The sequence below is a fragment of the Polyodon spathula genome, chromosome 46 (assembly GCF_017654505.1).
Source record: "Polyodon spathula isolate WHYD16114869_AA chromosome 46, ASM1765450v1, whole genome shotgun sequence".
In the NCBI taxonomy this organism is placed as follows: Eukaryota; Metazoa; Chordata; class Actinopteri; order Acipenseriformes; family Polyodontidae; genus Polyodon; species Polyodon spathula.
In genome coordinates this window covers 1,592,759-1,615,090 of record NC_054579.1, presented here as the reverse complement: position 1 = coordinate 1,615,090, position 22,332 = coordinate 1,592,759, and the positions used below count along the sequence as shown (strand labels likewise).

At 41.9% G+C, this 22,332-nt stretch overlaps 1 protein-coding gene across 3 annotated transcripts; it reads left to right on the top strand.

The window, feature by feature from the left end:
- The first annotated feature begins 1,164 nt into the window (after nt 1-1,164).
- LOC121306164 (platelet-derived growth factor subunit B-like) lies at nt 1,165-21,238 on the top strand. Of its 3 annotated transcripts, none has more exons than XM_041237907.1 (7): nt 1,165-1,938; nt 11,596-11,688; nt 16,070-16,159; nt 17,381-17,586; nt 18,115-18,247; nt 18,538-18,678; nt 19,633-21,238. In XM_041237907.1, the coding sequence occupies exons 1-6, from the start codon at nt 1,839-1,841 to the stop codon at nt 18,666-18,668; spliced, it is 753 nt and encodes a 250-aa protein (XP_041093841.1). In that variant the 5' UTR covers nt 1,165-1,838; the 3' UTR covers nt 18,669-18,678; nt 19,633-21,238. The 3 variants fall into 3 exon arrangements, with proteins under 3 accessions (XP_041093841.1, XP_041093840.1, XP_041093842.1); XM_041237906.1 differs by having other exon boundaries at nt 1,168-1,938; nt 18,535-18,678; XM_041237908.1 differs by having other exon boundaries at nt 1,169-1,938; nt 11,596-11,692; nt 18,535-18,678.
- Nucleotides 21,239-22,332: the final 1,094 nt, after the last annotated feature.

Genomic DNA, 22,332 nt, shown 5'->3' with positions numbered 1-22,332 from the left:
AGATCAAAACCCAAAATGACAGTGCATACAAATTAGTGTTGCTTTTGTTCTGTTTGATGTTGGATGTTAATCACTGAACAAAATGGAACATCTATCTATCTATCTATCTATCTATCTATCTATCTATCTATCTATCTATCTATCTATCTATCTATCTATCTATCTACACACACTATCTCTCTATCTATCTATCTATCTATCTATCTATCTATAGATCTATCTATCTATCTATCAATCTATCTATCTATCATCTACTATCTATCTATCTATCTATCTATCTATCTATCTATCTATCTATCTATCTATCTATCTATCTATCTATCTATCTACACACTATCTATCTATCTATCTATACACACACTATCTATATATCTATCTATATACACACACTATCTATCTATCTATCTATCTATCTATCTATCTATCTATCTATCTATCTATCTATATCTATCTATCTATCTATCTATCTATCTATCTATCTATCTATCTATCTATCTATCTATCTATCTATCTACACACACTATCTATCTATCTATCTATCTATCTATCTATCTATCTATCTATCTATATACATCTATCTATCTATCTATCTATCTATCTATATACACACTATCTATATATCTATCTATATACACACACTATCTATCTATCTATCTATCTATCTATCTACACACACTATCATCTATCTATCTATCTATCTATCTATCTATCACCATGCAACAAACAAACCCAAACATGTCCCCAATACTGCAATATCCAAAGGTGTACACAGTATTACAGTTTAATTGTGTGCACATACATAATACATACATTGTAAGCAACATTCTCAGTATACTGTACTGCTTTCATGTATTTAGTTCGGGCTGTCCAGAGGGTTTAAAGAGCTCTGTTGAAGAGAAATACTAGACACCGCCCCGAAGCCTAGACGATCGCCACAGCGCCCGCTGGTGTTTTGTTCGTGTATAGGAAAGAAAGATAGGTGACAGGGTAACTTAACACATGATCTAAGCTTCATTTTAAGTCCGGTGCAACTTTCTCAGTGACAGTACATACATTAACCCTCCCCTTTAAATGAAGCGCAAACACGCAGTCCACACGCGCTCCTCTCCAAGTCTCCTCCTCTGATAAAAAGGTACACCCTTAAAGGGCGGGGGCAAAGCACTCGCCTGCAAAACACACGCATTCACACGGCAACATCTGCAAAGCTGAAGACAGCACAGCACGACTCAGAGCACAGGACACCTGCACGGCTGAGATTCGCAGCGCTGTCTGCAAAACGCACACTGTAATTTACAAATTAACTGTGCAGGGGAACTCAGGCATAGGGAATACTTCTGTATTATTAAACTCGGGTATTTTCTACCAAAAAAAAAAAAAAAAAAAAAAAAAAAGACTTGTACCTGATAAAACAACAAGTATGTCCATATAGAAAACAAACACTTAAAAAAAAACATCTTTTTTGGGGTGTATTTTATATTGACTGGATGATTGCAATACACATGCATAGACATCAAGAAACTCTCGCATTTTGAAGAGGATTGTATACATACAAGAATCATTTTGAGCACGTATGGACGTATGGAGCGCGTATAATTGATGGTTGGAGTTGAATGACAGTTTTTTTTTTTTGTTTCCCCCTGACCTAAAATGCCAAAAAGCGGCATGGGACCATCAAGCCGGATTTAATACTGACACCCGGCTGCAAACTTCTTTTGGATTAAAAAACCACCAGAGGACAGCGCACACATTCAATTTACCCTCCCAGAGCAGAAACCGCATCCCTGATCTGCAAATCAGTTCTAATTGAATTCTACCTGTGGATGTCTGTCTTGTTATAAATGTACAGTCAATCTTGCGAACTGAAATCGAGGCGGCACGATGCATTTGGGAGCATTGCTCGTGTCTTTCACTTGCTACCTGACGTTTGCCATCTCGCAGGTGAGTGCGTCTTTCAGCGGCTTTTCGTATTTTGAAGTGCGCAAAGTCTATCTACCGCTTTTACGGAGGTATTCACGTTATGCAGGCAAAGCAGTGTATATTACTTTTCCAAGCACCCGTATACCTGTGTATACTGCATGTATTTAATATGTCCTATGTTTATTGTTGTTCATATATATTTAACAGAAGCCCCTTGTATTCTCAGGGGGAGCTATGTAATTGTCTGCGATAGTCAGGATTTATTGACACTTGGGAATAGAGCAGACTGGTTAATGTTTAATGGCAAATGAAAGACACTTTTGTCTAAGAGATTCTAAAGCCGTGGGATATTGGAATATTGTCAAATTTGAAATATGTGGCGATACCCATAAACCGAGGCGGATAAAAAGCGGTGTGCGATGGATCTTATTGGCTCCTGATCCAAAGCGATTCAAGACCCACCGCGTCGCGCTCACTTTGGGAATTTTTTTTCTTCTGTTTAAAATATTAAGCATCTTCATGTTTACGATGTTTGAAATCACTCCGACTGGACCTCGCACGTTTAGACGTGTTCCCCTGATCAGACCGGTGAAAAGTCACTACGAAGCTCAACGCACAGCTGAACTTTATAAGCCAAAAATCAAGAAATGGATCATTTTTAGGCTTCAGTTTCTTATTTTATATGGAGGCTTCATAAAAACTTACCTTTCACAGTTAACAAAGTCACAGTAAGTTATAACAATATAGTTAAAGAAAATTACAAAGAAGCCTGTCTGCAAATGAGGACAATGGCAGTGATGCACGGGTGCGTCTTTTAAGATATATTGCAGCTGTCTTTGCCGGGCCTCTCACAGTAGTGCAGGCTCCCCAAAAAGAGGACCACAGAGCTGTGTGTGTCCAAGACTTCACTCAAATAAGAGCTTCGGCAGATGAAAGGAGATCACTTGTTCAGATTAGCCCTCTCTGAAGGAAGCTAAACCAAGATGTTTTTTTTGGCTATCTTCCAAAGACGACACACATTTCACCGGTGCATTGCACAGGATAATAATAACAGTGAAAGAACTATATTATGTGTTCAATGCGGGACAGGGTCCCTGGTTTAGTTTGAAAGACCCCTTATCTCATCAGACCAAACGCTGTTGTCGTTTTAAATAGTGTTGTTATTTTGATGATCCAGTTGAAAGGCGAGTGCCTTACGGATAGCTGGTAACGCTGAAGCCTTCTAATCAAAGAGGATTCTGGAGTGAATTTGAGCCTTTGTTAGACCGTGACTGCTCTGCTACAGGCTATTCTTCAGTGGCATTATTTTAATTGAAATTATATTACAAGTAATGAAGCAGATGAGTAGATGCAGAAGGGTTGAACGTGATTTTGTTGGCTGTTATACATCAAAACTCAGACAGAAAAACCTCGGTTTCCATAAGCAGATAACCGCCTCCTCTCCAAATACAGCAGAAGATTTTACTGTCCATTTTCTGCTACTTGTGCTTTTCACCCTTTGAAGGCAGTTTTATTTTCTGATCAAGCCATCCAAAGTGAAATGATGCAGGTCAGTGCTCCCAGCCTTGCCCCCAGACCAACCGTTCAGAAGACTTCCACTGTGACCAATAGGGGTTGCTGTTTCCCTTTATTCACTTCGGAATTGATATGCTTTTCAATGGGGTTTCCATTTGCTTCAATGACAGCACTAACCAGTGATGCAGTGGAGAAGGAACACATTCAAGCACTATTTTCTATAGGCAGTAGTGGGGTACTGGGGCCAGAACTGGCATAGTACTAGGCAATCTAATTCACATGACTGCTCATTTTCATACAAAAGAGCATTGGAAATGTAATGTTACCATACAACTCCATGTACCATAGGACAGTGTTGGACAGTTGAGACTCGTATGCATTGATTCTGGTATGTTTTACCTGTCTCAGGTACCTTTCCTAGAAGGACTACACTTACCAGAGTGCATTGCGGCATGAGTTGAAAAGCCCGAACTGTCCCAAACTGTCCTAGTGTAGAGAGAGTCGTAAGGTAACCCTATCTATTACAAACTACTTCTTTAAGAGGGCTGAAAATACTGACAAAGACAACAACAGTGTGTCGACTAATACTGTGGAGATAAACACAAACAAAGCCACTGACACACAGGTATGTAAAAGTAAAGCACTCTGGCAGGATGAAGAAAGACACTTTGTGGAAGTCATTGGATAAATTTGATAAATGCACTACCTAGTATATGTGTTACCAGAAGTCCAGTTTACAAGTAAAATGGGAGTTTGTATATTAATTCTTGTTTAAGAAAATAAATATTTTCGTGGTGTTCTGGTACCTTCAGATTTAGGACGACACCACTGGCACCCGATGTTTCTAACCATGGATCCCCAGTTTCTTTAATGGATCATAACTTGGCAGCTCTCTGTCGCTGACATACAGTAAAATGGGGTATTTTATCTTGTAACTTGACCCTAGAGATCATGCCAATCTCTACAAGTGTACCGAGCCTCATACTGAGCTGTATACTTTACTATATTATGTTTCTTCAGCCTGCAGAACAATCTTTTTTCCAAGTTTTCTCTGCCACTCTCTAATCACACGTATATACAACGCTTCTTGCAGAGGCTGTATCTATCTGATAGCATAAGCACAATGGCATGCCTTTATTTGGAACAGCTATAGCAATAATCTGTGACTTGCTAAGAACTTTGTGCATGCTCTATTGAGAATGGCAGGGTCTGAGGCTAGAGTATATTTGCACATGATAGATGCAGGTCATGGTTATTTTACTTGATCACTCGCGCTAATTATGTATTTTACTTGAACCTAAACTCCTTTCTATGACTCAAGACACTGACCGTGAAAGTAGGCTGTTTTCATACTGAGTCATACCTGTGTGGTGGCACTCTGCTATTCAAAGCCCACCTCCCAACACTAACTGCTTTAAATTACACAGCATTTGAGAAGCACGCTTTAAAATAACTAATGGGCTGTGATTAGCCCCTCACATGGTGTAATTCAAATGCAAAACAAAAATTGAATCATACTTGGTTAACCACAGCGTGTGTCTAGGTAACAAGCTCAGATGTGTCTTATTATCATCAAATCCATAGTGGAACCAGGAATGGAGCAAACTGCAATGCAATGGACGTCTTATTTCCATCCCAATGATGTTAACCAGCACTATTATTGCAGGGTTGCAAATGAGACTCCTATTGCATAGCGGATTCACCCATTCCAGGTTTTCATACAAGCGTATAGAGGTAACGAGCTCGGGTGTGTCTTATTATTAAGCTCGTAGTGAAATCCAGAATAGATCAAACTGCTATGCAACGGGAGCCTTATTTCCACCCCTGTGTACAGAAGATTTCTAGTGTGTGACCCTGAGCAAAATTAACCTCCTTCAGCTCCAGCCTTGGGGTGACATGTAAATCAAACGAGGTCCTATTGGAAGTGACTCTGCAGCAGCAGCAGCTGTTGTTGATGCATAGTTCACCCCCTTAGTCTCTGTAAGTCGCTTTGGATAAAAGCACCTGCCAAATAAAATAAATAAACAGAGAGCCGCTGCAGTGTGCCGGTCGTCGGTGTGGACATGCCTCGGTCTTGTCCACTGATGTTTTGAAGGCGTCGTGTACATCCTGCCTGGCCCTTTTGTGACTGGGTGTTGGTTTCAATGTCGAACACGCTCCGCTGGCACCAACCCAAAACACAGCCTGGTCTTACTGCTCCAGACTGCCCTTTACTCGCAGGTCTGCTATCTGTCCCGCTTGAAATCTGTTTGTCTAACCTGCACGCCCCCAAGCTCATATATAGCGGCCCTCTGTGCTGTTTTAAAAACCCTCAAATCGTTTTATTAGCATCTTTATTTAAGGTGCACTGCTGCCATACCTTTTCATTAAAAATGCATTGCTGCTTTTTTTTTTTTTAACTGTTTTGATTGTTTTGTGTTTCATTTTTTTGCTGTTATTATTTATCGATATAGTTATTGTTGTAATTGTGTATTGCTATTTTGTCGTTTTTACTATTTCTTGATACTGCAGGCTTTGTTTCTGTTTTAACTATCAACGCAAAGCGCTTTGTGATAGTGTGGTGTAAACAGCATTGAAAAATTGAATTGAAAATTGAATCAAGAGTCCAGCAGAATATGACCTTAATACTGATGGAAGCGAGTGGAACTGGGACTGTGAAAGTCTGCCCTTAAGTGTTCTTTATGTCAAGTTTTAGGGAGGTTTTAATTTATATAAAACACAGTGACTTCAATCCAGCATGAAATTTTCATCTTTGATGTTGCTAAGTGAATATTCATGTGTCTTTTCTCATTTTGAAATGTGTTTTGCAGATCACACTGCTCCAAATTACGCTGTGTTGCTTTAAGCAGTGAGATGCTTCATCTCATCTCATCTTAATGAATGCAGCAGCAGCAGCAGCAGTCAGACCCCTGGTAACTCTGCTTATCACTCTTATCACAGAATGAAGTCACACCTGAGTCTGTAGGTTTAGGGGTTGTTCATTCAACTCCAAGGGAGGAACCACTTATTTATCATCAAACTCCTGACTCCTGATTAAATACTAGACTTCACTGAGGGGAGCTCTGAACCCCAGGACTGGGTGCAGCAGCAGCAGGGCTAGTGTGAGTTTCTAACCCTGCTCAAACTCCTGGCTCCTGATCATTGCAATATTAATAATACTAGACTTCATTGAGGGGAGCTCTGAACCCCAGGACTGGGTGCAGCAGCAGCAGGGCTAGTGTGAGTTTCTAACCCTGCTCAAACTCCTGGCTCCTGATCATTGCAATATTAATAATACTAGACTTCATTGAGGGGAGCTCTGAACCCCAGGACTGGGTGCAGCAGCAGCAGGGCTAGTGTGAGTTTCTAACCCTGCTCAAACTCCTGGCTCCTGATCATTGCAATATTAATAATACTAGACTTCATTGAGGGGAGCTCTGAACCCCAGGACTGGGTGCAGCAGCAGCAGGGCTAGTGTGAGTTTCTAACCCTGCTCAAACTCCTGGCTCCTGATCATTGCAATATTAATAATACTAGACTTCATTGAGGGGAGCTCTGAACCCCAGGACTGGGTGCAGCAGCAGCAGGGCTAGTGTGAGTTTCTAACCCTGCTCAAACTCCTGGCTCCTGATCATTGCAATATTAATAATACTAGACTTCACTGAGGGGAGCTCTGAACCCCAGGACTGGGTGCAGCAGCAGCAGGGCTAGTGTGAGTTTGTAACCCTGCTCAAACTCCTGGCTCCTGATCATTGCAATATTAATAATACTAGACTTCATTGAGGGGAGCTCTGAACGCGAGTGTGAGGTGTTGCTGTATTATGCCTGGGGTTGGGTTTCAGTTAAAGATTTTATTCCGGGAGCCCTGAGGGACTGCACTGTTTTGCTACATTTCAGTGTCTGTTTCTACTTGTCCTTTGCAAAGACAGACGTGCTTTCAGTCTTTGATCTCACACCTGAGAAATGAAAAGTGATGGGCCAAACTCTCTCACCTGCTGTATTTCACAAATATTAACAAAGGCACCTAATTCAAGGTACACTACCTATAAAAGATTTCGCAGCCTGGAGAGAACTGCTACATTTTTCCAATTAATCAAATAATTTGACCAATTATGAAAGTTCGGGTGGAACGAAAGCCAGAAGACCCTGCGGCCCTCCAGGAGCTGAGACTGACATCTTCAGCGGTGCTTTTTCAGTTGTTATTTTTCATGCCTGCACCGAAAGGTAGGGCTGCCTGTCTATGTTTTAAGAGATGTGTAAACTGTTTAAAATGTCGTGCACATTTTCAGCAGAAACATGGAGGCTGTCTCTTTAAAATACGAGCTGTGTTTGTTGTAGGAGTGATTTGTTTGCCCAGCCCAGCAAACTGATAAACCATGGATGTGAACAAAGCTGTAAATATTAAAAACAGTTTGGACGTGACCTCATTGAGAGAGAGAGAGAGAGAGAGAGAGAGAGAGAGAGAGAGAGAGAGAGAGAGAGAGAGAGAGATGCTGCGTGTGTGTGACTCTCATGTGATTGTCACTCAAATAGAAAACAGGAACACCAGCTTTGCAGACAAAGGCTTCTATCTGATTCCAGCTGCTGTCTACAGGTTTAGGAGTATACTATAATATTAACTGTCAAAACTGGTATTTTATTTCTTATCTGTTTAATATTCTATTATGTTTGTTGGTTGTGATTCGTTATACTTTTGTACCTGAAACTTGCCTGGGCTGTAGCATTGGTTGTATGTGAAAAACTTTGATGTGTTATCAGAAGTCTTTTGTGGTCTCCTGTTCTAACAATCTCAGCTCAGACTTGTTGCTGGGTTGCCTCGCCAAGTTTCAAGCACAATTCTACTGTATATGATTTTTTATAGAATGGCAAGAACAGAGGGAGAAATCTCATTGGCTAGCAAGTGTTCCAATCTGTGCAGATATGAAGTTCCTGATTCACGGGACAGCCCATTCGCTTTGGGAGGGGTGGGTAGTGTGGGTGGTGCTGTTTCATAAGAACAATAACACACTCCAGGGAGTTCAAATACGGTTAAAAATCTGAAGGGTTAGGCTGTTTAACAACAATGTCTATTGGACCATATTGGAACCCCCTGCCATGCGTTATTGGCTTCTTATTAAATACTTAATTTAGATTTAAATGAGCAAGTTGGAGTATTTTTGGGGACTCGCAAAGCTGTGGAATGTGTGGAGGCAGGCAACCGGTTAATTGCCTATAATTATGTGCTGCATTTCTCTTGCCAAGCATATATTTTGAGATTCCCCGCGCCACCACGCTCCGACACACTCCAGCAGCCCAGCTGAGCTGAAATCTTGAACACTTTCAGGTTGTGCATCTATCTGCGGTTTTGAAATCAGTCCAGTCTTGTTTGCCAAGGTGCAGCACAAAGCTTGAGTATTTAGAGCAACATGCGAGACAATAAAACAAGGTTTGCAAAAAGTCAAAGTTAAGACCCCCTGTTCAGACTGCACTTGTAGGTCTCTTGCTTTACCCCTCCTATTATGCACTGGAACTCGACACCTCTTACTGGATCCTCAGCTGATTCACCATCCTTGCACTATTGCACTATTAATACATCATTGTAGAGATAACTTGTTGTAATCCCAACTTGATGCATCCTAGCTCATATTGTATTTTAGTAGCATTATTTGCACTTACTCTAAACTACACTGTATTTAAATGTTACACTTGCATTGTAACCCTGTCCTGCCCTGTAACAGCTTTAAGTCGCCTTGGATAAAGGCGTCTTCCAAATAAATAATATTTTTTGTTGGTTACTAAATTGAACAGGTAAATATCTTAAAATGTCAGGAGAAAGACGTATTTTAATATACAGGGTGTCCCGTGAGTTTGGCTTCACAGACAATCTCATTGATTCTTTTGCTTAGGATGTTGAATGGGACTGTATGCACGCTCAGCAATCTCTTTGATTTGAAGACATTTCACACATAGAGAGACAAGCAATATTAACAGTGAGGCCTATGATGACTTATTGACCAAAGCAGTGGACTGAGATGGTCATACATAGACAGGACCTGTTAAGAAACTGATCTTTCAGTTTATCGGGAGAAATAAAGTTTTACAAAAGTAACCTAAACATAAACTCTGCTGCCCGGAGCATTTTGATCCCTTATGAAAGTGTACCACAGTATTTTTGCTCTTTTCCAATGCTTTTATACTATGCATTTACCACAGTCTACTCTGCTTTTCCATGTCTATTACGATGCTTTACTATACTTCACTTTCTTTACAATGCTTCCCTATGCTTTACTAGACATCTGTGTGCTTTATAATGCTTCTTTATGCTTTACCAGACCTCTCTGTGCTTTACAATGCTTCCCAATGCTTTACCATAACTCTCTGTGCTTTACAATGCTTCCCTGTGCTTTACCAGACCTCTCTGTGCTTTACAATGCTTCCCTATGCTTTACCAGACCTCTCTGTGCTTTACAATGCTTCCCTATGCTTTACCAGACCTCTCTGTGCTTTACAATGCTTCCCTATGCTTTACCAGACCTCTCTGTGCTTTACAATGCTTCCCTATGCTTTACCAGACCTCTCTGTGCTTTACAATACCCAGACCTCTCTGTGCTTTACAATGCTTCCCTGTGCTTTACCAGACCTCTCTGTGCTTTACAATGCTTCCCTATGCTTTACCAGACCTCTCTGTGCTTTACAATGCTTCCCTGTGCTTTACCAGACCTCTCTGTGCTTTACAATGCTTCCCTATGCTTTACCAGACCTCTCTGTGCTTTACAATGCTTCCCTATGCTTTACCAGACCTCTCTGTGTTTTACAATGCTTCCCTATGCTTTAGCTTTCACTGTGCTTTATTACACATCGTTGTGTTTTTACTGTGGGACACTGTTATAAGGGATACCTCGACACAGCGGGTCTGTCTCACTGAAGCCCCTGGAGACTCATACTGACTTCACAGTCTTGTTCTGAAGAACGAAAAAAAAAAGTTCTTGGCTCTATTTGAAAGTGTTGGTACTTGTTCAGTTTTTTTTTTTAAAAAATGCTTTACATTTTTGCGTTAAAGTAAATAATGAAATAGTTTTTAAAAAACCCACCTGTTTGGAGAGTACCATCTGTTTTATGTAAAAGGCAAGTTCCGTCCCAAATGGGTTCTGTCTTTAAGACCTTTCTTTCATTTTACCTCTCGTAAAAAACAAAGACTACCCACTCAAGAGACCGCATGCTGTACTGAAGCCTGCTTGATCGATACATTCACCGGTACAGAAGCAGGCAAGCTGAAAGAAAAGAATCGCCCAAAGACATGGGTTCAAAAACTGCAGTGGAACTAAATACACTAAAATCATCAAACGGGACCTTGACTGGCCCCTTAAACACTAAACATTTGTAAAGCATATTTCTGCTAAAGAATGATCATGGCTCATCAGAGTGGATTAGCGGTTTTCTAGACATAAACGTATTATCTTAGTATTTTTGTTTTTTTTGTATTTTTGAAGAATGCTACCGTATTCTTTCTTGTTGTGTTTTCTGGATTTTATAGATTCAGAAGTATCAGAGGTAGACGCATCAGTACATTTACAATTCAGCTAAGTGTCACCCAGAGCAGTGTTTTAGTATACAGAGCTGTGTTTCTAGGTGCATTCTGTCTACTGTTTGTTTAGAAGTTGCTGTCGAACCAGAATTAGTTACTTTAGCCCGGGGATAAGAAAGATAAAGATGGATCTGAAGAAGCCTATAAAAAATACGTTACTGTATTCTACAGTACGAGGACTTGTTTTGATTATGTTGATGTATTATCGTCAGTGATTGAGCACTGTTGATATTTGTATACTGTATTTAAACTGCTGGTGCGCGGAGGCACGCTTTTGCTAAATGTAATCATATCGAGCCGCTTTTAAGAATCAGCTGCTTATAAGAATCAAATCATATATATATATATATATATATATATATATATTATATATATATATATATATATATATATATATATGTGTGTGTGGTTTTTTTTTTAAATTATATCTGAATCCTAAGATTCTAGGTGATGCAAAACTTTTGGCCAGAGCTGTATGTTACTAACATGCCTGTTTTCCCTGTACTGCTATGATGTGCAGGTTCTTGTGATCTAATCATCACTTCCCAGTAGGAAAGACTGTCTGTCCTTATCTGTCTCACTGCCTCCCTAACCCACCCTCTCTCTATCTCTTTCGGCAGGGGGACAAGATTCCCGAGGCGATAGTCCGGAAACTCCGAAGCAGTGCGATCCATTCCATCCAGGACCTGCAGCGAATTTTGCAGATAGACTCCGTAGGTAAATCTAAGCGCTAGAAACAAATTAATCTGCTTCTACCCTGCTTGTTTGCTACTGTCTACAGTGAACCTGAGTGAGAAGAGAGAAGAGGCTACAGCTAGAACTGGGGAGTGACAGAGAGGGAGGGAGGGAAGCAGTGTGGCTCTAGTGGAGCTGAGGAGGGATTGGGAGGGAAGCAGTGTGGCTCTAGCGGAGCTGAGGAGGGACTGGGAGGGAAGCAGTGTGGCTCTAGCGGAGCTGAGGAGGGGTTGGGAGGGAAGCAGTGTGGCTCTAGCGAAGCTGAGGAGGGACTGGGAGGAAAGCAGTGTGGCTCTAGCGGAGCTGAGGAGAGACTGGGAGGGAAGCAGTGCGGCTCTAGTGGAGCTGTGGAGGGACTGGGAGGGAAGCAGCGTGGCTCTAGTGGGGCTGAGGAGGGACTGGGAGGGAAGCAGTGTGGCTCTAGCGGAGCTGAGGAGAGACTGGGAGGGAAGCAGTGCGGCTCTAGTGGAGCTGTGGAGGGACTGGGAGGGAGGGAAGCAGTTTGGCTCTAGTGGTTGATAGTGTCACATTTCTGGTCAACTGTCAAAACGTTGAGTTTCCCAGACGATTACAATGCAAGCAGTTGCATGGCTCGGGGTTTCCGCATTCCACATTCACTTGTGCCAGGGATTATTTTTAAACTGGCTGTGATAAATAACTGCTGGGCTGTCCATTGCTAATGGACCCGGGTGGCCTGTGCTCTTTGTTTTGACTGGGTAGTGCTCTGGCAGCGTGGCTAAGCTGCTATCTGTGAACTAACAGAGTTTCCTGGCTTTGTTTCCTATTTCAGCGAGGGGCAGCTGCTCCTTCTCAGCCCAATATCGTTTTATTAATGTTGTAGTTTTGTCGATTACATGTTGCTAAATAAAAGATAAAAATGATTCAGAAGGTTTTCTTTTTTTTTTTTTTTTAAATTGCATCCCAGTCCTAAAATTCTAGGTGAAAAAATAAAAATAATAAAAAAATCTCAGTTTAAATGTGTGGCTGTCACATAATCTCCCTTGATAGGACCACAGCGACAATTCTTACTAACTTGAGTTTGGTTGAGTAGCTAAATCACCACGTTTCGAGTGGTATATTTTCTACGCTGTTTCGACTAGAATGTGTGTTTTTTTTTATTATTATTTCTTCATATTTTATTAATGAATTAGAACAAGAAAAGGCCATTCGGCCCTCTCGTTCGCTTTGACGCAAGCGTGGTCAGCTAGCGCTCACGAGAGGAAAAAAAACCCTTAACCAAGTTAGTAGAGGAAATGTAACCTCTGAATCGTTGGCTAAGCGGACCGCCCTTCCTCCAGGCGGCTAGTTAAAGGTCTTATTATGATCACAGAGAGAGTTATACAGTAAGTTCATGACAATAGGATCCAATTAGATCTATTACCGCCATTATTTTTCCAACATACAGACCCCGGGAACCAACATATTCACTCAGACACTGCCAATAAGACTCAAGAGGACTAGCGCTGTGTATCAGTACACTGACACTGTGGTCTTCTCAAACCGTTCTTTAGTCGAGCTCTGGAAAGTGCTTGGAGAAACATAATCACTCCTGCTGAAAAAAATAGACAAGCATTGAATCTGACAAGACTAAACAGCTTCAGTATCTCTTAGCTCTGCACACCTCCTCATACTGTGTACTCTCCTAACTAATCATTTTGAACCCGCTTATTGGGTATCGACAATTAATAGTCAAGCCTCTCACGATCTTCTCAAAGCCAAAGGAATTGGTTCTCAGAAGCTTCCTCTGAAGATCAGCTGTTGTTTTTGTTGGGACTGGGTCAAGTTTAGCAGCGGTTGTTTGCTAACGGAATATAAGACTTCGCAGAGTGGGTTGAACTGCTGCATTGCAAGTCAGGGCAGTTTGAAATATGCACATTCCACGCGTGGTTCTTCTTGAGGTAAAAATACACTTCCAAAAGGAGTTCAGGAAGTTCTCAAGGAGATTATGTGTAGTTACTTGTCCTGAGAGCTTAAAAAGAAAAAAAAAAACTTTTCTAGTTGCTTGTAAGCGTACGTTGTTTTGCCTTTCAGTTATCGAGAATAATAAAAACAACTTTCAAATTACAATAACTGCAGTTGCATGTTGGCACATGAGGGATGTATCTTTACTGTAGGTTTGTCTACTGTTTTGGAGTATTTACCACTAGAGCCACGCTGCTTCCCTCTCTCTGAGTCCCTCCTCGGCTTTAACTATTAGAACCACACTGCTTCCCTCCCTCCCTCCCTCCCAGTACCTCTTAATAGACTAGGCCACACTGCTTCCCTCCCTCCCAGTCCCTCCTTAGCTCTAACCACTAGAGCCACACTGCCTCCCTTCCTCCCAGTCCCTCCTCAGCTCTAACTACTAGAGCCACACTGCCTCCCTTCCTCCCAGTTCCTCCTTAGCTCTAACCACTAGAGCCACACTGCCTCCCCTCCTCCCAGTCCCTCAGCTCTAACCACTAGAGCCATATGCTTCCTCTCTCCCAGTCTCTCCTCGGCTTTAACTACTAGAACCACACTGCTTCCCTCCCTCCCTCCCAGTCCCTCTTACTAGACTAGGCCACACTGCGTCCCTCCCTCCCAGTCTCTCAGCTCTGGGTCTTTAGAATGAGGTAACATTCTGGGTTTGATTTTAATTTAATATATAAACGGTGTCAATATTTAGAGTCGCCACTATTTAGATGAATGAGAGTGTGATAAACGGGACAAACAGGGCTAGCTTTACCACTGCCTCCTGATTCCTGATTAACTGCAGTACTGCAGTAAGCAGTCAGGGTCAGCCACTGTCTGAATTGCGTGTCTGATTCAAAGTCAACTTGGTCTCCTGGGCCATTTTCTCAAAGCACTGCCAGCACTTAGCAAGCTGCCAGCTAGCAAGATATCTTATTTTTTTGTGGCCGTTTTCAAAAAATATTTGGAGACAGAACGATAATGTTTAGTGGAAATCCACTCAGCAAGTCTATGCGATGAAAGGATGGATGTGTTATTTTCTTTCTTTTTTTTAAGGGAAGTGAATTGGATTTAGCAGACCGTTACCCAGGACTGCTTTCCCTCTGTCTTTCTGTCCTCTCAGCTCTAAGGCCGATGTTGCACCCTTAAAAGAAACGCTAACCTTTTCCTTCTCTCTGTTGCAACTTTATTTCACTCAGTTCGTGTTCGCTTTTTAATAAAGCAAGGCGTATCATTTCATTGCATCCAAAAGCTCGCTGTTCCCTACTCACCCTTCTATTGAGCAGTGTCCCTTTCAGCGAAGGTAACGCGCTGGCCTTTTAAAAAGATTTTCTTTTCTCTCTGTTTCTTTTGCAGTCTCTGTTAACACTCGCATACGCTCTCTTTTACTCTGATCTGTCACCTCCTTTGTATCCAAATTATTCATTTCCTAAAGGCACAGTGTCCATTACAATGCGTCTTTATATGTCTAACTCAAGTTCAGCAAATGCAACCAAACTAGCATAATAATAAAGAATGGAGGTTTGAGATGTTTTAACTATTTTAAGGATGTTAACTTTTAGGTTTTATCATTAAACATTTTAATGCTTAGTGTTTTCTAAGGCGCAACACAGAGGCTTCTCTCTTCCAGTGTTTGCTCATTTTTCAGTTTACCAAACAGCTGACAGTCTGTTCCTATACCACACCCAGTCACACAATAGGTGCTGTTGGTACATTTGAAAATTCCACTTAATCACACACACACACACACACACACACACACACACACACACATGCACACATACACATTCCCGTCAAATTATAAAGCCTCGTTTAAAAATAGAATGATTATTTCTGAACAATAATTCCCTTTGTGTTAGAAACAATGTTTTCGTTTTGAAAATAGCGCACGGAATGGGATGGAACAGTTGATTTATTATGTATGACATTTTTTTTCTAAGGGACTGGGAGGGAAGCAGTGTGGTCTAGTCTCATGGTTAGAGCTGAGGGACTGGGAGGGAGGGAAGCAGTGTGACTCTAGTGGTTAGAGCTGAGGGACTGGGAGGGAGGGAAGCAGTGTGACTCTAGTGGTTAGAGCTGAGGGACTGGGAGGGAGGGAAGCAGTGTGGCTCTAGTGGTTAGAGCTGAGGGACTGAGAGGGTAGCAGTATAGCTGTAGTGGTTAGAGCTGAGAAGGGACTGGGAGGGAAGGAAAGAAGCAGTGTGCCCTAGTCTAACAGTTAGAGTTGAACAACTTTGTCAATTTTTAAATTGCATTTTTTACTGTCAGTCTAATATCTTAATAGATCCCTTATTTCCCACTTTTTTGTATACAGGGAAATGGTTTTCGTCAATGTATCTTGCATACAGATGACTCACACTGTCTTCACTCACTGGGTTTATAGGGAGGGTGCTTTGGGATTGATTGACTCTATCTCTTTTCCTGCAGAGGAAGATTCACTGCCTGACCAGGCTGTGTCATTCAGATGGCAGCTGAGATCCAACTCCAGCTTGAGTAGAGTGGTGCGCAGTCCACAGGGTAAGAATCGCCCCCACTGTCCATCACCATCTCTCATCACCTCTCCACCTACCGAACTGTATACAGCAGTCACTGTCTGTAACGTGAACGTGTTAAGGTTGTTTCATTGCATCTGCCTCAGATGCTGCGTGTGCGGTTTGTCAAGGTCAGCGGTTTCCCTCAATTCTTATGCATCACAGAACTATGTGACAATGACCTACATGTAGTTGATGAGATATGGAGTGGGAAGGACACACAGACAGGCAGATAGAATTGTTTCAGTATACTCTGCTTTACTTTGATCGGCTGCAGACACAGAGAACCCAAAGTCGCTCTAGATTTTAACTTTATTGGAACTATTAATGGTATGAACGTGGTCCCTAATGACTTTAATGGAAACGTGTTAAGTCAGGTTGTGTCCTTTGGCAGATGCTAGATGCCTGTAAGATAACGGCTGCAGGTGCCAAAGTACAAAAAAAAACATTTATAAGGAAGTTTGGCGGCTTAGTGGTCCATAAAACCAAGTGAGACATAAAACCGATGTCTTATTGTAAGTGACTCCGCAGCAGCAGTTGTTGATGCAGAGTTCACCCCCTAGTCTCTGTAAGTCACTTTGGATAAAAGCCTCTGCTAAATTACTCATTACTGGACTGCTGTAATGGATAAGGCATTATTTCCCTTATGTTAAAGATGCTATAATCTTTCTTAATTGCAGAATTTTTATATTTCTCTTCTACTCTTAAACATTTTCGTATTCCCTTAACCTGGGCTATTCAACGCGAGCCTCAAAAGGGAAAGTGTCAAATCCAGCCTTGTGTCCTCTAATCCAGTGGTTTTCAACCTGTCCATGTACCAGTGTTTCCAGCAGGGTCCACCAGGGGTACCAGTAACCATGTGCAATCTTCAACGGCTCTTGTTAGACAGACCTACCCCATTACAGCTGGTTTTCTCACTGAAAATGTGACGGCATCGTTTAGTTATTTAACAGGAAGAGTTGGCCGCTTTGGTTCCCCATCAGTAACTTTGAAATACCTCTCATGATCATTTCTCATTTCTCTGTGACTCAATGGTACAAAGATTGATGCATTATTATGCGATTCAGGGAGCACTGGGGTTGAGGGATTGTACTGTCATAAAGAATAATTGTCGGTGTGTACCAGTTGCAAGCCTGTCCCCGGTACGGTGCACGTGCCACAGGTTGACAACCACGGCAATAACCCCCCCCCTCTCTCTGTCTCCCAGGCCTGGCGGCAGAAGCGGAAATGGCCATGCCTGCGCAGTGCCAGCCTCGCACCGAGGTCCTGGAGCTCACCAGAGGCATGGTGGACCGCAGCAACACCAACTTCCTGGTGTGGCCGCTCTGCGTAGAGGTGCAGCGCTGCTCAGGGTGCTGCAACACTCACAACATGCACTGCATTCCCACCCGAGTGCAGCCACGCCACCTACAGGTGAGGCACACTAACTGCTGGACAGAGGTTATAAAACTCGCAGGAGCAGGACATTTTTGTCAGGGCCTATTTATTCAAAGTCAGCATAGTGAATTGTTTGGGTCTAGTTTTGCGAAATTCACAAGATTCTCCTTTAAAAAACAAAACAAAAAAACGAAAGAGAAGTTAATAGAGGAAACGCTTTGAAAGTGATCCTCATTTTTTACGTGGGGATGGAACTGATTACAAATCACTCTTTCTTTGAATAGTTCCCTGGAACGTTTCTGTTCCTGTTCCTAACCCTGGCTTGTTTGAGCAGATAGAGCTGCTTGACCTTAATTAGGCTACACTGGGTCTTTCTTTTAGATAGCTGGCAGAGGGGGTTATCAGGAAATTCCTTTCAGTAAAATTTCTCAGCAGCTTTCCCAAAACAGACGTGTTTTTATGGGAAAAAAGAAAAGGGTGGGTGTTATTCCAGGAAGATGCCAGGGAAAACAAGGTGTAAGGCTGGTTAGAGAGTTCTGTTGACTGGAGCGTGCCTCTCTCTAGGTGGTGAAGATTGAATACATGCAGGGGAAACCCCGCAATGGGAAGGCGCAGGTTACTGTGGAGGACCACCTGGAGTGTCGGTGTGAGAGCATCGCCCCCCAGCGCTCGGCACAGCACTCCAAACACAAACCAGGTAACCTGTCCTTCTGTCTGGTCTCAGTGACTCTGCAGTCACAGTTGTTGATGCAGTGTTTCCAGCAGGGTCCACCAGGTGTACCAGGAACCATGTGCATTCTTAAACGGCTCTTGATAGAGCCTACCCCTTTACAGCTGGTTTTCTCACTGAAAATGTGACGGCATCATCTAATTATTTAACAGGAAGAGTTCCATGCTCTCACTCGACACTGTACCCTGCTCAGAGCAGGCCTGTCGTCCCAGTCTGTATATAACCTGAACTGAAAGCCTTGCTTTGTCTCCCAGCAGTCACGACGGTCCCTGTGATGACACCCCCTAGAGTCACGCAGCCCCGATCGAAGAAGCTCCTCAGGAGGAAACACCGCAAGTTAAAACACATCTCCCAGAAGGCAGCGCTGAAAGAGCGGCTACCCAGATAGAAGAGCCAGGGTGAGTCTGTCTGTGTATCCGTGTGGATGAACCTCTGTGTTTGTGTGAGTCTCTGTGTGTGTCTGTCTGTGTGTCTGCAAGTCTCTGTGCGTGTCTGCGAATCTTTCTGTGTGTGTGTGGGTCTGAGCCTCTGTGTGTGTGTGTGTGTCTGTGTCAGTGTGTGTCTTGAGTCTCTGCGTGTCTGAGTCTGTGTGTGTCTGTGAGTCTTGCTGTGTGTGTGTGTGTCAGTGTGTGTGTGTGTCTGTATGTGTGTGTGGGTGAATATTTATCTGTGTGTGTGTGTGTGTGTGTGTGTCTCACCTTGCTACAGAAGTGAGGATATATAATAAAGTGCAAAAGAATCCCCCTACTTTAATCCTACGTGGAGTTTGGGTTTTATTACAAGGGTGGGCAACTTTGACTCTTCTATCTTAGACACACTAAAATTGATAAATTCAATGTCAAACGCTTCAAGCGAAAGTCCCACGTTAATGCGTACAGATAACCCCGTCGTACAAAGCTTGGTTGGACAAGAGGACCTCGAAGCTGAGAAACAGCACTATAAGAGAACAGATAAAGAGAGAATCCCGTTTTAATTTAAAAGAAAGAACGCATTGGGGATTCCAGAGGGAGCGTCGCATTGGCTCTGGTGCTCCCATGGGTTAGGGAGGCAGAACTGGCAGGGACTGTTTCTCCTCATCGTGCTGCAGCGAGTCTGCCAGCCGGCCGCCCAGTGAGCTCAGAGCGGACACCTGCAGGGGCTGGCCTTTGTCCTCAAGAGGCTGGTAGCTCACTGACACCCTCTCTTGAATTCCTGGGTATAGAAGAGGAAATTGACTGAGGATACCCAGTGAACAAAAATACCTCTCCTCTTACACAGGACTTGTTAGCCAACGGTCACATGACATGACATGATCCACAGTTGAAAGCGTAGCTGTTTATCATTTCTAAATGATCTCTTTTCTTTTTTTATAGGCAGTTTGCTCTGGTGACCTATCTGGATGAGGTCCTTGAATATTTAGCCGTCTGAAGGACTGCCTGGGATGAAAAACATGGCGCTTCCTTCCTTGTATTATTATTATTATTATTATTATTATTATTATTATTATTATTATTATTACATTTGTGCAATTGTTTCAGTGGATAACAATTAATAAAAGACTTTCTGTTCAGCTTTGCTACACCCAGAGCAAAAATGCACTAAAAGTAAATAGTAAAAAAAGATCAAGTTTGTGCTGACTTCCCTTTGAACACAGAGGACCAAAGAATTTCAAATCCCATTAGCCCTTATGGTAGGCACAGATCCATTTCCTGTTAAAGCAAGCTGATTGGACAATGGCAGGTGATTAAAAAATGCAGGACAGCTCACTTTGAAAAGAATGAACCACTTTCTCAGAGGAATGGACTCTGAATTGGACGAACTGCTGGAAATGATCAAGCAACAACAATAGGATATTTCCGATGTCTATTGAAAGAAATCAAATGACTTTATGAGTGATGTTTTTTTTTTTCTTCTGTGCATTCCTTACTCTGGCCTGGAAAGGACACTTGGAGCCAGTGGAACAGAAATGTCTTGCCTGTAACATTTTTAAAACAAGTATTGACTTCCTTGCTTTTCAAATACAGCTATGAATCATCTGTGAAGCTCCTGAGTTGTGAAATCAGCATTGATTCTTGTGAAAAGCGGACATCCTTGAATACAAGATTTCCTGTTTTTTAATGTTGTGTGGTTTAAGGAACCTGCGATGTTGAATCAGCCATTTTAGTCAGGTTTCACCAAAAGCTGCGATTCAGAATGGAGTGGAATACCTCCATAAGCACCTTCACTTCACTGCTCAGTCCAGCCCCATCAGAAAACCCCTTGGATTGAATTGTTAAACAGTATTAGTCATTCTTTAAAGGAACTGATCAGATTTAGCAAAATGTGTCAAGACAAAAAAACGTGAAACGTATTTTAACAGCCAAAACATAATTTGAAGTATGCCACTTAGATGTGTTTCAGTGTCTTGGTTAGTCCTTTTCCAAGCCATAATACTTTCTGAAGGACTTCAAGCAATGAAATGATTTGGCATCTCCCCTTTTTAATGATAAAACTAATAAGCAAATGCAGCCTGTTATTGGTTTACTAGCGCTGTGCCCCAGTGACCAAGCTAAATGTGTTTCCTTGTCTCTTTCAAGCAATACGACCGTTGCCCCCCCCCCTTCAGACAAGTAACTAACCAAGGCATTACAATCCAATTTCTTACCTCTTATTGGCACTAGCAACATTGTTACTGGCCCCCCCTTCAAAAGAGACACCTACATACACCATGTGTATTCCCAAGTTATTGGCTTGTGCAATTGTATAGTTTAGAGTTGCTAGGTAAGGCAATGGCAGGTTTTATGCAGGCTTTGTAGCACGTTTGTACTTTTCAGGTCTGCTTGCATGAGCAGTTGTAAACTACTGAGAATATTTGTTGATGTTTCCTGGTGAACTGGAAACCGTTTTTTTATTGTTATTTTTTTTCCTCTGTCATATTTAAATTATTTAAAGGGGTGTCCCGCCCCCCCCACCCCGTGTTCTGAAATGTAATTATGGCTAATTTTTTTTTTTTTTTTTTTTAACAAATATATAACATTAAAAAAGTAAATAAATGTACTTTAATAAAGTGTTTGCTTATTTTATTTTCAGAAAGGATACAGGTGATATACAAAAATACATTTAAATTTTGGCAATAAGACAAAGGTCTGTAAACAGTTCCAGTTTTTAAAATTAGCAATTCAATTACCAATAAAAGAAACTGATGATGCCCAAAATGATACCTCACTAATATTATGGTGTTATAAGAATTGCCATTAAGCTCTTTTGTTGTCTCTTAAGAATCTACTGATAATTGGCTTTACTTTATCCAAAAATGCATTATTATTAATGCAATACATTAATAAGCAATATATGAATAAATATGGAGTCTGTTTGTGGTAGAGTAGGATACAAAATGATGACCTGCCAAAAAAAAAAAAAAAACAGTCGTCTTTTGATCAGATTATCATCAAAATCGAAACACCATCTTTATACAAATGGCCATCGCTCAGTACAATTTGAAAGAAATGTCAATTTGCAAAAATCTCCAGTCATATTTGACAAGAGGACAAAGTCATCACTTTCTCCATTGCTGATCGCTAAACCCTCCAAGCTCAAGTCAGCAAGACAAAGGCTCCCGGAGAGACAACGCTTCAAGCATCGTTCAGACACGCTGCTCTCCTGGGAACCTTTCTTGTGTCGGTTGTTGCTTCCCTGTTTCTGCCTTGGCTACGTGTGTCCCTGTGAGTCTTCTTTGAGTAGCTGCAGACTTACTGGACTGCTGGAGGTAGGTTCACCAGTCCGTGCCTTGAATGGTTCAATGGTTTGAGAAACGATGCAACCTTCTTATTCGTTTTAAGGTTTAAGATGGAACTAAGATCTGGAGGAAGTGCATTCCTGCAGGTAGATCAGATTTTGCACAGCAGGAGATAGATTTTCATGCTCTTTCTAGCATAATATACACAAGGCTCTTTGGGCAACAATAAGATGGTTTGTTGCAACACAGTGAGATCCAATCTTTAGATGACGAAGTCTATAGAGCACAAGTTTGGATTTAAAGACTGCTGTCTTTGTCCTAGCTACCTGGTGCACTGAACGGGACTGCATTTGGATTA